Source organism: Solanum lycopersicum, chromosome 5 (genome assembly GCF_036512215.1).
Source record: "Solanum lycopersicum chromosome 5, SLM_r2.1".
NCBI lineage: Eukaryota > Viridiplantae > Streptophyta > Magnoliopsida > Solanales > Solanaceae > Solanum > Solanum lycopersicum.
Genome location: NC_090804.1, coordinates 67,119,278 through 67,135,076, shown reverse-complemented (window position 1 = coordinate 67,135,076; position 15,799 = coordinate 67,119,278). Strand labels below are relative to the sequence as shown.

The following is a 15,799-nucleotide window of genomic DNA, read 5'->3' as shown; positions in this document are numbered from 1 at the left end:
TATTTCTTTTAGGTCAATCTTTCTCTCAACTATGGCATATAATAATAGAAAAAAATGATGAACACAATCAATTTTGTGGTACAAAATACTTTGGTATTCACAATAAGAGATTTAGCATGTGATAAAAAGCAAAAAGTTATAAAGAGAGATTCATAACCTAACAAAGGGTTCGATCCAATTGGCATCTATTTAAGAGGTGTCAAACATATACCCATCATTTTCTAAGAATTTTTGTATAATTTATCCAAAAGAATATAACATTTGTGATATTTATACACACAAATTATATATGTGAACCAAGTATAACGATATCAACATTCTGTAGTTAGAAATTTTTAATCAATTCACCCTCGGTTCAGAATTAATTGTCAATCATTTTCTTTTTTAGACTCGAATTATAAAAATTTTGACCAATATTTTAAGATATAAAATTCCATCAATACTTATATGCAAAAAAAAAATGCAATTTATAATTGTATAGTTTTTGAATATCTTTAAAGAATAGATTGAATTAACGTAATCTAATTTAACTTTTAAAATTAGTCAAATTGACTTTCAAAAAACGCGACATGACAAATAAAAGTGAACAGAGAGAGTACTAGGCTAAAACTTCATTGTTTGACTGAACTTTTTTAATTTAAAACTATCGAGATTTCAGCCAAACTCTTTACATTTTTAGCTCGAAAAAACGAAAAAAATTTAATGATTAAAGTAATTTTTGTTGCATCTAAAGGCGAAATAATTTTTTTTAAAAAAAAAAGCTTAAGATTTCACTCTTTTATATAAAATATTTATCTGGCCAAAAATAGTAAAAAAACAATTATTAATAAATTTGGCATGAAAAAAAAATAGAGCCGCGATTGCATCTAAAGTTGAAATTTCGATTACTATGGCAAAAAAAGTTTATTCTACTAAAATTAATTATTGTCTGCCATATTATTTATTAGATTTGGCTAAAAAAAAAACGTGAATTATATAAAAATAGTCATTACATCTAAAAAAAATAAAATAAAACAAGTATATGATTAAAACTCTATCCTTAATATATTTTAACTCGTAAAAAAAGAAACACACATTTAAAACAAATAGTTGTCGTATCCAGAGAAGAAATAAAAAATAAATAAATAGTTGAGACAAAATGTGTTCTATATTTTATATTTCTTTATATTATAAGTAAGAAAAACAAAACTAGAACAAATAAAATCATGTCTCAACCGTTGAAATATATTTCACTACTCGTTAAGGCTTGGCAATGAAATATTGCATCGCGCCGAAGCCTAAAAATCATGATTTAATAAAACATTAGGATGTGCTGGGTAAAACTTACCTGCATCGGGTGTTTATAGTTTATTTTACTTAACCATGATTAATTAACGTATATTTTACTTCGTTAAATCACATAACACTGATAATTACATTGACTTGGTATAAATACCATAGTAATGTATAAGATCTACACTCTTAATTTGCATGATTTAACTAGAATTGTTTTGAAGTTCTATATATTTGTGTATCCACTCTATAATTCTATGGCCTTATTGGTACCAAAGGATGAAAATGCTTGGTATTAAAAACCCTACCACATCGTTAACCAGAGGCTTCGTATTTGAGTGTAGGGAATAAAAAAACTCTAGTACAAATCGTTCAATGATTTTACTAGGGTCATCCTTCAGCTTTAGGCCTGCAAAAAGTCAAATTGCAAACATTAATAAATGCTTATAGATGTTAACAAATACAATCAAAGATGAATCATTTGCCTTCGCCACAGAAATGCAAACTAAATATCCAAGTGGATATGGCTGATTATTCTCTTGTAACCATTCTGCAGTTGCTTCACTAATGGGTTTTTCTATGTAAAAGGACATACTTGCAGTCAGGTAACTGTGGTTTTACCTTGGAAGAATGGCAAACTGGAGTTTTTCAGATATTTTACTTACGACGAATAACTCAACATCACAAGATACGATAGGACGAGAGGTTTGTTCAAGTGTAAGCAACCTCCACCTCCAGCCTTGACGTTATGATTCGAGTAACCAAGGGAGCAAAGCGGAGAAACAGTACAATATAAGATAGAAACTCACCGTTAAATACCATTACGAACAGAGAGACACCTAGTCAACCTTTAGAATAAATAGCTCTTCACATTCTAAGTATTATCTACAATCCCGTTTATATTACTGTTTTTACATCTACCGGTCATAAGGAAATTCCATGTCGTTCTCAGTCACTTTAAACGGTTGAGGATGTTGGCCAGAGCAATAGAGATTCCACATCTTAAAATAAGACCGCTCCAGATTCCGTACCTAATGATGCATAGAAAAGAAAAGGCACTGTTAACTAAAAGAGTAGGACTCAAAGCAACACATTTGTAACGGGGGTTAAGCAAATCTTAAAGTACTTGACGTCATAAGAATTGAATCACTCACCCAGCGCCCTGTGTCAAACAGAGGGCAACTCAGGCGAACAGCCTTGAGTTTCTTGGTGAGATCTTGGAGCTTGGGACGATTCAGTGCCAGTGACACTGCCTTCTCTTCATACTCCTTCATACTGAAAACAATAAAGCGAATCAAAATGAAAGCCCGAAAAGGAAGAAATACACGGATAAGAAAAGTATCCGCTCCTTTTCTTTGTTTCTACACACATCATCCGTCTGAGACTATAGCTTTATATGGTTTATATCTAGGTAGGATACTTCACAATGCAATTGATTGTTCAGTCTTACGGTCAGTTTGAGTTCGTACCAAAGATATATACCAATAGTAGACCGCTAGCCATACAAGATAAGAGTTCACATGTATCATAAATAAAGCTTCTAAAGTGCAATTCAATGGAAATATCAACTTAAGAAAGGAACATGTTTGTCAGGTCCAAGCCATCATAGAAACCTGCAAAGTCGAAAACACCTACCTGCTAACAACCATCTCCTCACCAACCCCTGTGGCCAAACACAACGAACCAGCCACTCTAGTTGCCATTTTCTCAAGGGGAAGGGTGACCATCGGAAGACCAGCCCAAAGTACATCTGTTCCAGTGGTATGTGCATTGCACAGTGGACTGCGAGAAAAAGAAACCAATTCATCGGCATGAGTTGAATCAACACAGGATATTGCAAAAGGAAGATGCAAGAGAAGTTGTAATATTCTAACGTGTCAAGACAAAGATCAGCCAAGGAGCTGCGTCTGATGTGCTCTTGTTTCATCGCAACATCTGTGAAAATAATTTGATCCGGCTGCACACCTTGTGCGGCAGCATCTGGAAAAAATAAATCACATTAGGATATCTCTGGTAACAGATTCCATAGAATAATAATTCAAAAGCCTCATCACACAAGCTTAAAGTAATACAGTGATGTGGAGAAACATACGTGCGCGAACCCTTGTTTCCCCTGCAGCTGGAAATCTGAGCAGCCAAAGAGCACTGTTTGGTACACGCTTAAGAATATTGCACCTGCAATATCAAACTCAAAGAGTATAATGCAAATTGTATTAACCAACAGTATATATACCAATATAAAAGTCATCCGAACACTACCATGTCTTAAATATCTCAGGATCCATCTTGTAGAGCTGATTAAAACAAGCAAAAATGAATTTGTCCTCTGGCAGCCCATAATCTGAGCGCCTGGGTTGACAGCTTGGATCTAACGCGTCACGGTTTTTCTAGACAGTGGCATGAAACCCATCAATATTTGAGAAGGAGAACAATTACAAAAATTCAAAATAAGAATCTCAGAAGCTTGAGCCCAAGAACTCACTTGCTTATAATCATTGACAAAATAACAATGAGGGAGATGGACAAGCTTCTCTGAGTAAATATGTGAGTACCGTGTAGGTGACACAAACTACCAAGTATACAGGAGAAGCAATATCAAGGACAAGAAAGAACAGCAGATAATTTGAAGTTGAAATATGTGAGTACTGTGTAGGTGAAACAAACTGCAGTGTATTAAAAATATATATATGTCAAGATCATAAGGAAACGGAAAATAAGTAAAATACCTCATCTGTAACCAAATAATGTATATAGTTAGCTCCAGTGGTTCCAGGAAACCCCATATACGAAACCTGGATAGGAGCAGGCTGCATTGCAAAGATCTCATTTCGGGCCCCCTACAAAACATAATTAGCAGGTTAAAGATGAGCAGTAGCTTACGATGCAAAATTTTGCAGAATAAATATGTGGTCATATGACAACAAAATTGAAGTAGTAAAGCTCATGAGACCTTCCAGAACCCTGCAGTTGGGCAATGAAAAAAATGAGATGACATTTTCGAAATACTCATAGCCCAAGGTCATGCTTATCCAAGTTTTAACCTGATCTCCATAATTCTGAGGAGAATCCCCAACAATGATGGGTCCGTTTATTTCTGGTTCTATGATTTCATTAAAAAGGTTAGGAACCGATATCTTACCTTAGTATAACCGTTAAGATTGATTAGGATCTGTATTTGATCCTCATTAATCATCCTAGCTATCACATCAGATGCCAAGGACGATACATCAACAAAATGCTCTGCTTCTGACTGAATGCGGAGCCTCCACTCAGTGCCATCATTTGGACTCAAAGCGTAGCAGAACACCTGGTAACAAGAGTCCTTGTAGGCTTAATAGGAACTGCGGAGGGAGGAGATGAGGAGGGGGGGGGGGATCATAACAGCACCAATGCATCTTAATCTTAAATGATATGTTATTCATACCTCAACATTTTCTCTATCGTGCATGCCAAAGACTGAACCCATTAGATGTGATAGTGGGTGGTTGCCAAAATCACTACTCACATATCTGGAACATTTAAAAGTTCTCATTATACTGGTAACATTTGTGAGTAACCGTACTGTCCGAGGAAAGCTGTAAGCAGCTGGTCAGGAAACTTACCCAACCCTAAGCCGACCACTCCGGCTACCACCCTTTATTGGCAATGGAGGAGGATGACTGAAAGGAGGAAGTGAAAAACGAGCTGCCATTACAGAGCAGTGCTGGGCATACTTACAACTGTATAATCAAAGGAAAGGTTAGTTAGGAAGTCGCGTCATTCTTTTCCATCGCCAAAAGAAAATCCCTCACCTGATTTCTAGAGCTAGCAGTGGATCGAGAGGGTAAGCAATTGCATGAAAAGGCTGTACACTTGGGATAACTGACATCTACGACAAAGTTGTGGTAGAGAAAACAATTAAGGAAAATATAAATCAGTATCACAGTGATCCATATACAGCTTACAATACCGACATGTCATGGTTGAATGAGAAGCTGAGATACCTTAATCTGTCTTCTCAGGATCCCCTCAACTTCAATAAACATCTTCTCTCGATCATCCCAATCACAGACACACTAGGAAGTATAAAATAAAATATAGCAAGTGTGTTAGAAAAATAGAATTCCAGCAAACATTCATCCAATCAGCAGGTACAAATTAAGCCTCAGTCCATAATCACTTGTAAATCAATATATTGCTCTAGTGTCCATCCCTACCTAAGAATACCAGCTCAAGAACAAGTAATGTCTTATGAAGCTAATTATTGTTCCTCATGCACGAGATGCACATGGAATGATGGAAATTACCTAAGTTCCTAACAAACTCTAAGGGGTCGTATTAGTTATCTTAGGATGACTTATCCCACCCTGTATATGGGATAACTTATCCCATCGGCCATCGCTATGGTATAAACGGTGGAATAAGTTATCCCAAACATGACAACCAAACAAGAAACCAAAATATTATCCCATGACTATTTATTCTTATCCCTCACACCAAACGACCCATAAATACTGAACTTAAGTATTTCCTTCCAAACTGGTAAATTGGCATCGGATATAGAAACGAACACAAGACAAATCTAAGTCTTAAAATAAAACTTATTAAAACAGAGGAGAAAAGAGCACAGCTTGAAACTGTCATTTAAATAAAGTAGTTTAGTTGTTGAAACATATCTCAAGTATATAGTCCCTTAACAGATAATATTAACTTTTGAGCTTAATATTTGCAGGTAAGGTAGATCACGCTGACATTAAAAAAGGCAGCAAATATACATAGACTTTTTGATAACCTCACCCAAGAAAACATTGGCAACTGATGAGTGAAGATACCTGTAACGTGTGAAGAAGATTACAAGTTGCTTCTGGGAAGTCGGGACGTAGCATCAAAGCTTGTCTATAGCTTTTTATAGCTGCTTCCACATTGCCACTGCAGAAGATTGAATAAAAGCATTACAAACGAGCAAAATGGACATAAACAAAATGCATGAGAAAGGACCATTAACTATTTGAAGCTTGCAAACTAGACAATGAACCTGTCCTTATAAGATGAAGCCAAATTTGCATGAGCCTCTGCCATATTTGGTCTTATGGTAATAGCTCGCATATAGTCCTGAATAGCTTCGTTAACTCTACCAATCTCCTTGTATGTGTTACCTCTATTGACTAGTCCATCAGCTGCCATGGGATCAATCCTGAGTACCTCATTATAGCAAGATATGGCATCTGCATAGTTACCCTGTAAGTTAACCAAAAGAAAAATAATCACTTGTCTGGTCAAGACCCTGCAATGGGAGCGCACTAATTTGTCAAAAAAACAATCACTTCTGGCTATCTTTGCAGCCACACACAGCCGTCTGAACAGCTTTTCTTTCACTGACATGAAAATTATTGTTTCTTCAACATTGCATATAAACGTACCTGTTGCTTGTATATTATGGCTAAATTGTTAAAAGGAGGTGAAAGCCCAGTTGTCACAGCTAGAGTTGCCTTGTAACACTGTGCAGCGGCACTCGTCATGTTCCTAGAGAATCAGGAATGACAACTCTGAAGATTACTTGATCTGAGCATCTCCCGTCCTCCCAAAAGGGGGTAAAAACAAAAGAAAATAATTAATTCAATCAAGTTAACCCTACCACTCCATATAAATGTTTCCAAGATTAGTCAGTGCTTGAGGATGGTTAGGCTGAAGCGAGAGGCATTGCTGTAAACACCAATCGGATAGATTAAGAAAATAGCACGATAGAGAAAAAAGAAAGCATGCATCCACACAAAAAGTATATATGGCTTACACGATAGTAATGAATTGCTTCTTCAACCCTACCAGCATCTTTCAGAGCATTACCCTAAAAGCAATAGAGTGGGGAGAGTAGATAATCAACACCTGAAGAAATTAATTTTGTGCTGGACAGCTACACAGTAGAAGATGAAATAATAAAGGCCCACCAGATTGTTATATGCCTCCAAGAATCCAGCATCACAGGTTATAGCTCTCCTGTAATTAAGCATGGCCATCTCCAGGTTACCTTGTTCATAGTACACAGTAGCTAAGTTGCCTGCACATTTTTTACATATTACGATCTGTGTACAACGACTAATCATCATCATTGAACACTACTACCCTATGGATTCTTTTCCCCAAAGATAAAGAGGAATTCAGTAATAGGCTTGCTTATATGAACCATGAGCTGCAACACCAATGAAACAAAACTTTCAGCAGACCGAGAATTTGTGAGGCTCTTCCTTCCTTCCCCTCCCCTCCCCCCCCCCCTTTTTTTTGTGGCGGGGGCTAATGTTCGAGCCATGTTTTCCATGCTACTTTATCTTCCACAGCAATAAACTAAATTCATGGTAAAATGGGAACTTGAGAAATTGCCAAAATAACTGCCATGCTAAAAATAGAAGCAGTATGATATGATGAGATAATTCTGTGCAAAGACATCAATAAATACACTCACTAAAAGAAAGGCGTCTATAAGTATAGAACTATAGAGAGTACTGTATAAATGAAAATCACCCGTAGAAAGCAACCTCATAGCAATGAATATGAAGCTACGACCGAGAAAGGTGCACTTACCAAAAGCCACAGCATAGTCTGGTCGCACAAGGAGAGCACGCTGGTAACACATGATGGCCTCCTGTGGCATCCCCAGAGCCTTGAAATACAAAGCAGATACACATATTTCTCACATTCTTGTCCAGAAACTTGCACAACAGACCATATTAGCATAATGCAGAAGCGCTTACCTTATACACATTTCCCAGGTTCAAATATGCATCTGAAAAATTTGGTTTTAGCTTGACAGCTTCCTGTATATGAGAAGTTCAAACCACAAAATAGTGAATCAACTTAATAGCCCATAAACAAAGAAGGAAGGCAAAATGAAAACAAATCCAAATCTCTGATTAAATAAAGAGATATACACTACGATAGAAGGTACTCCGTACCTTGTAATACTGCAATGCCCTGTTAAGATCGCCAGCATCCATGAAGAGGCCAGCAAGATTGGACCATGCAACAGCAAATGTAGGTTGTATTCGCAGTGCCTCCACATAACAATTGTATGCCTAAGGGAAAACTAATAATCAAGACAACAGAAAATCAACCAGCATAACAAGAGCCAGCAAAGCATCTATAGCCAACAGTAATGCACAAGAACTGCACTTCAAGACTCAAAGACCTGTCAAAGAATAACAAAATTGGAGAATGCAGAGTACTTCTCACTCAACACATGTGTGTAGACGTTGTACAAAGTTCAAGTCCACAACCACCCTACAGCCACTCGTTAAATACATACAGGGCCCACCATCGATGACAGAACAAAACAAAATATAAGTTATGAAGAACCAGTATTTTACCTCTTGCACCAAACCTTGTGCTTTCATCAGATTTCCAAGATTGCTATGTGCGTCAACCTAGATAGAATACAAGGGAGTCAAGAAAGAAATATAGCAAGAAGCAAATCAACTGAACTGTTAAAAAGAAGCCAACTAAATAGGTAATCTTGAATACCAGACGAGGATTTAAAGCTAGAGCCTGACGGCAACATTGGGCTGCGTCACTCAGCCTTCCTTTCCTCATATATGCACCAGCTAAATTTGACCAAGCATCAGCAAAATTGGGACGCAGCTGCAACCAAAATATTACCTTAAGTTAAACAATTAATGAACCATAGTTATATTATAGCAGAATTATAGCAAACACCTTTGCTGCTATATCAAGATTCCAAACAAAAAGCCAAACTTGCAAATATATAGTTGAGGAACATGTTGCCATAATTTCTGTGAAAAATAGGTTTCCATCACGTCGGAAAATGAAAAGTCTTCTTTCGGTTTTTGAAAGAAGAAAGGAGAACAGAGCGTTTCTGGGACCCAAATTGACCTGTATATATTCTTTTCCTATCCAAATTGCGCATTATATATTCGTTTTCGATAACCAGATACCCTTTACATATCCTTGTGAGCTCTATTTTATTTTAAATCACCAAGAATTAGCCTGTTATCAGACAGAAAATTCATCTTTGAACAAGTTGTTAAGCATAGCAAAAAGAAAGGTCACTTTAGTATCAAAAGCCCCCCAGAAAAAAAACTTAACAAACAAGTGAATTGTAGTAGTTTTGAATTAGATACGAGACTTGTTGGTTGTTTCACATAGTGGCGCTTTAGCACAAAGAGACGAAGGGTCCGGGACCCCGGCCAACAAGACCACAACAATCTAAACATAGTTGTCTCAAACCCCTAACTTCTGTTAGCACCACCTTCACTAAATGTTTCCTACCTGAGGGTTGAGATGTGCAACTTATGCAACATAGTCTATGCAACAAAAAACCAAGGCAGAATACCTAGACCCATTCCCAAACCAACACAAGATATTATTATTGGATTCTGTATATTAATGAATGCACATTATCGAGTTTTCAGCTGGTTGTTCTGTGTAACACACCTTCCCTCCTCTCACTTTGGAAAGATTGTCAGTATTTTCTTATGATGACCTGGTCGAGAGAGTACGATATGATCCTTTAGATTCAACATCAACCATGCTTCAACCCTCGGATCGTAGGTGAGGAACATTATGAAACCACCAAAAGAGTTAAGCAGACTTAAACGTTACAAAGAACTTCAGGACACTAGAGCAATCCTTGGATTAGATGAATAACCCAAAGAGGATCCTTAGCATATTTCAGGCAACAATTCTTTATTTTCCTTTTATTCTTTATCCAAAATAGTCCTTGCATATATACAGAAAATGTTTCTATATAAAATGCAAGTATATTAACCAAGTATTTGACTAATAACAACTTTATTTACAATATGCAGGAAATTACTATGGACAGGGAGCATGGAGTTATCACACAAAGCTATACTGGCTTGGGATAAGATATGGTACCCAAAATCTGCAGGAGGCCTGAATGTACTGGACATTTCACTCTAATATAGTCCAGCAGTCTGTCACTCTGGAACTTATGTACGAAGGAAGGATAAGTTGTGGGCAGTATGGATTCACACAAAGGTGGTTAGACCTACTATGTTGTATGGGGCAGGGTACTACCAGTCAAGAACTTTCACGTTCAGAAGATGAATGTAGCGTAGGCCCTAGATGATGCTTAGATGGAATGTGTGGGGCCCAAAAACGAATAGTGCCATCAAGGTATGGTGATTTCTACTGAGACAAAAAATTCTTAACTCAACAACCCAGCAATAAAAAACAGAACTTGAAGGGCCCTTAAATTTGCTTCCATGTGGTTCGCACCAAAGAAAATCAAGAGATAAGAAAACTTAAAAAGCAAAAGTTTCCATGTTAAAAAAAGCCATGAAGAGGTACAAACTCAAAAGAAAAACTAAAGCTCGTTATTCCAACAGCTTTAGTCATGCTTATTAACCATCGACCTAAGTAGGATAATGAAAATTATAAAATTCCAACCAGGCAAATGAAGATGCATACAAACCTCTATTGCAATCAAATAATAGCGTATTGCAACATCGATATTGTCCTTCTCCTGCAAGTAATAGAAGGCAAACAAATCATATCAATGTCCAATCACAAAAACCAAAAGTTAGCAACTAGAAGAACTAACACAACCATACCTTCCAAGCATTTGCCATATTTCCATAGCACTCTGCAAACTGTGGGTTAACTCGGAGGGCTTCTTCATTTTTTGCAATGCATGTATCAAAATCATGCAACTAAAACAAGGAAAAATAAAATTCTTTACATAGATCTATGGAGATTGGTACATGCAAGATATAGGAGGAAGTACGCACTGTGAGTACAAAACACTGCCATAAAGCATACCTGATAATATATAGCCCCCAAAAGAAGGAGATTATCAGTGCGCTGAGTATTTCTCTCATAAACTGCCTTGCTATGCTCTAGAGCCTGTTTATAGTTTCCAGCTTTGTAGTTCTGATGAGCAAGAGTTAAGAGTGTATCTTCATCAACTGTGGCACAAGAAATTCAGATGTCAAAAGCTAGAGAGAGAGAGAGAGTGGATGGGTGTGCTAGCAATGCATGTTATCATTAATAAAACGGTTCTGATAAGCAAGAGTTAAAGGTGTGTCCACATCATCTGTCGCACAAGAAAATGAGAAATACAGATGCCAAACTAATGATGTCATTACCACGAGAAATGGAAAACCAACAAAAGTAAATGTCGCGCTATATAGCATTCAAGTTTTCTCACATTAAGAATCTTTTGGGATTTGAGGTTTACAAGGCTAATAAAAACTTGGTTGGTTTGCTCCACCATCAAAAAATTAATATGGGTTCTCAGGATGTTTGGAAATGGGAACGGGGAAATGGAGTCTTTTCCGTTTTTTGAGAGAGGAGATTGTGTTCCCACATACCTCGATATGGATCCCTAGAGCAACAAGAAAAATCTTCACTTGGCTAGCCACGAGGAGGGTGATCTTGAAAGCGGAGAACTCGAGGAAGAGAAAGCTTACTGGTGATAGTTGGTGCTTCATGTGCAAAGAAAAAGGGGAAGACATATATCAACTGCTCTCACATTGCCATGTAGCATCTTAGTTATGTGGGGAGCTGATGAGATGATTTGGTTTTGAGTGGGCAATGCCGAGAACTGAGAGAGAAACAGTGCTTAGCTGGCTTGTAGAAGACACAAATAGGGGAGGGGATGCAAGACATGTGAAGTTGCACCTTTAGCATTGATGAGGACCATATGGAGAGAGAGGAATAAGAGAGCTTTTGATGGAACAGAGAAACATGTCGTACACTTGAGAAATAGCCTCGTTTACCTATTTCTTTTGGTGCACCATAAGTAACTTTTTGTATAGATGATGCGGTGGCCTTCGTAGAATAACAAGTATTTCTGTCAGATTTTCTACATTTTGTATACGGCCTAGTTAATTCTCTTTTGATAATAATATTCTTACTTCATTTTTTAAAAAAAAAAATAAATAAATGGGATCTTCAGCATAGCCGGATATTATTGGACTATCTAGCATTTTCCGATATTATTTGTATTCAACTGTCATTTGTTCATTCACCGTAAAGAAGCTTCAAAATTGTGGAATATGTTTTTGTGTATACTAGGGGTTAGCTGGGTGATGCCAAAGACAACCATGGAGTTAATAGCTGGACAAGAATTGGCAACAGAGGGAAAGTGAAAATTGGTGAAAGACTATTCCAGCCTGTTATGGTGGACTCTATGGTAAGAAAGGATGCTAGGTATTTTGAAGGACAAAATGATAGTTTTCAGAAGATAAAAATGAAAAGCTCAAGTCTTTTATTATTTGGTGTAAGCAAGAGTTGTTAGGGGAAAGCATAGAGATGGTCGATTTTATAGGAAACTTGTAATTCTGTATGTCTTTTTGAGGGTGTGCCCACCACCCTGTGGGATGTAAGTTTCCAATTCATAATCCCTTGGATGATGAATTTTTGTGAATACAAAGTTACCCTTGTCTCAAAAAAAATTCATATGTGCTTCGACTTTCATATTCCTATATCAATATGCAAGTAGGTTAAACATTGGGATACATGACATTCAATTATCCAATAGCTGGAAGTCCAAAGATCTCAACTTAGTGCTAGAAATAAAAGTTATACTAAACAATAAAATCTGCCATTGTTGGAAACTAATATCATTAATAATGACATTAGTCCCCCAAAGCCCATGTTTCTTACCCTTATCCGCATAATAAGTTGGAATTAAAAGCAAACCATGTAGCAAGTGGGCTTCCTCTCCATTCTAATCTTCTCATTTTTTCCCTTTATGTTCTTCAACTTACTGGTAACCATAATTTGTTGGACGAATCCAGCACAGGACTTACACTGAGTGTTAGTTTCAACTTGACAAAGGCATAAGGGAAAAGTGAAGAGTCCTTGACCCTTGTAAACTACGTCTCAGCACTTAAAAATCATGACTATCTTAAGCTTCTAGCCTTTCAACTTGACAAAGCTATCCATGCAATCAGTCAAGTTGCGCATAAGCTAGCTCGGACATCACAATTATCAAAAACAAAATCCCACTTCAAAAAATATACATACATACTCTCTAATACTCAAAATCATCTTCCTAATTAATTAAACCCTCTTAACACTCGATTCAACTGCAAAGACAGACACCTCAATTCCAAACCTAAACACATCTATATAAATATTTTTTTTGAAAAGCATAAACAGCTCTAAATATACTTTACTTAACATCGAAATTCAACACAAAGACACAATGTTTAACATAAACACATAAAACTAACCAAATCTTTTTATAAAAAAAATAGCTCAGGAATATACTTTACTTCAACTCTAACATCAAAACTCAACATTAAGACACAATTTTTTAACCTAAATACCATCAAACTAAATAAACAGCTCAAAATATACTTTACTTTTGCCTTCTAACATCGAAATTCAACATAAAGACACAATTTTTAACCTAAACACATCAACCTAACCTTAAAAAAAATTTAAAATAGCTCGAAATATACTTCACTTTACCCTCTAACTTCAAAATTCAACATAAAAACATTATTTTAACCTAAACACATCAAACTAACCAAATTCAAAAAAAAAACAGCTCGAAATAGAGTATTACTTTACCTTCTCTAGACAAGTCAGACTTGCTATTCACAGATGACAAAACCGACTCAGCATAAAACGGAAACGACGAATCACTTCTCGGATCACCATCATGTGAAACCCTAGAAATCAACAACTGTTGCTGATACTGCCGTGGATCGCTTTGCAGCGACAACATCCTGATCTACAACATGCACTATCTCCTCCAAATTCACAAAAAAAAAAAGTGAAAGAGATAATGAAATTCAGCAGAAAATTGAAGAATTGTTCTTCACCAAATGGAGAATCCCAATTTTCCTTTCCGTGTATTATACTGTAAACAAAACAGTGACTGTTGTGCTTGTAGTTACGAGCTCTTTTCCCATTGGTGTTTGTGCGAAATGACGGTACTACCCTCGTGTAATGATTTAACACATGTTGTTTGTTTGGTATTGGTCGGTTTGACTACTTTATTATTATTATCGCTATACACGGAAGACGGATATTATGATACTTTATTTATCAATACGATATTTTAGGATATTATGATACTTTGTTTATTAGCTATAGTTTATTTATGTAAGAAATTGAAAAAGTTTTTATGGTATTCGAAATAAAGGTTTTTTTTTATATTTATGAAAAGACTACAATTTTATAATCTAAATTACATGTTAAAATAAATCTTCAAACTTCATATTAATTTGATTTAATATCATGATTTCAAATCATGATACAAGCGGTAAGCAATTACATGAATTGTTCAATTCATTTGAATGAAATGCATGAATATATACTAGAGGATTGCACTCTTATAAATATATAAAGTTTCAACCGAGGTATACATATAGCATGGCACCTTTACTCGTTTGTGTGAATTTGTTCCTGTTTGAAATATCATCTTTTCGCGAGTTTTACATCTATCTAAACTATTACTATATACCGTCTAACTTCTTTACAACAGACCCTGTAGAGGCAAATAATCAAGATCAAAACATAAATGTCATGGTCCATATATAATAACACTTCACTATGGCAATCATAATACTCTAGACAAATAATGATATCGAGAAGTTTGATTGTATTAATTAAAGCACACATTAACTATTAGTTATTCTCTTATCATTTTTGAACTATCATCGGCTATGTAAAAAAGGACAAATGATAGTTAATATGTATCTTAAAACATGTATGGTGAAAGCTCATATAGGAAAAGGGAACAAATTAAAATTGAAATCAAAATAGTCCCTTATATGAGTTAATACTCAAAGTCATTGTTAAATTTTTGACATGGAGCACTAATAGACCCTAATGTTTGCAATATTGATATTTGGTCCTCTCCAAAATTTTTGCCCATTTTTTAATATTGATTTTGTCCACAATTTTGTAGATGAAATGACAATTTTCTTTTTATATATTTAGGAGAAATAGTAATTTCACGTAGAGAAGGTGAGGAGAAGAACACTTTAATTTGCTTAATAATATTATTGGAGTTAAACTATTAACACTTTGACATATGACATTGCAAAGAAAGAATAAATTATACTATTACATGTAGAATCAACGTGATTAACTTCTTGATTTTAGCTGTAATAATATTTGTACTAAACAAAAAAAAAGAACATTTTTCTTCTTACATTCTCTCACATGGAATTATTATTTATACTAAGTTTATGAAAAGACGATCAAACATCTCATACATAAATTACATATAAAATCAATATTAAAAAATGATGAAATTTTTTAGAGAACTAAAAGTGCACCAATATTAAATATGATGAATTATTATTACTTCACATGAAAACTTAAAGAAAGACTTTTGAGTCTTAAAATAAAATACTATTTTAATATTTTTCTTTATTTCTTAATATTATTCTTTCTCAATCTTAAACTGCATGCTCAATTAGACAAATATTCATAAAATATGACGACACGAGTATATGAAGAGATAGAGATGTTAGGCGTCAACACCATGCCCTCTTATAAATTTTTTGTTATATGTTATATAAATATATCTATATTTTTTATCTGGAAAGAC

The 15,799-nt window shown here is 35.5% G+C and overlaps 1 protein-coding gene across 3 annotated transcripts; it reads right to left on the bottom strand.

Moving 5' to 3' along the window:
* Positions 1–2,065: 2,065 nt before the first annotated feature.
* LOC101255198 (probable UDP-N-acetylglucosamine--peptide N-acetylglucosaminyltransferase SEC) lies at positions 2,066–14,527 on the bottom strand. Of its 3 annotated transcripts, none has more exons than XM_004239798.4 (28): positions 13,807–14,527; positions 11,044–11,189; positions 10,836–10,934; positions 10,697–10,747; positions 8,764–8,880; positions 8,610–8,666; positions 8,199–8,318; positions 7,998–8,060; positions 7,828–7,906; positions 7,197–7,306; positions 7,043–7,096; positions 6,887–6,954; positions 6,672–6,774; positions 6,287–6,489; positions 6,084–6,180; positions 5,256–5,327; positions 5,064–5,140; positions 4,875–4,991; positions 4,697–4,781; positions 4,412–4,579; positions 3,999–4,109; positions 3,755–3,841; positions 3,532–3,659; positions 3,365–3,447; positions 3,147–3,252; positions 2,908–3,054; positions 2,427–2,547; positions 2,066–2,303 (listed from the first exon to the last, which is right to left on the bottom strand). In XM_004239798.4, the coding sequence occupies exons 1-28, from the start codon at positions 13,961–13,963 to the stop codon at positions 2,190–2,192; spliced, it is 2,940 nt and encodes a 979-aa protein (XP_004239846.2). In that variant the 5' UTR covers positions 13,964–14,527; the 3' UTR covers positions 2,066–2,189. The 3 variants fall into 3 exon arrangements, with proteins under 3 accessions (XP_004239846.2, XP_069154624.1, XP_069154623.1); XM_069298523.1 differs by having other exon boundaries at positions 8,199–8,329; positions 13,807–14,064; XM_069298522.1 differs by lacking the exon at positions 3,755–3,841.
* Between the last annotated feature and the right edge of the window lie 1,272 nt (positions 14,528–15,799).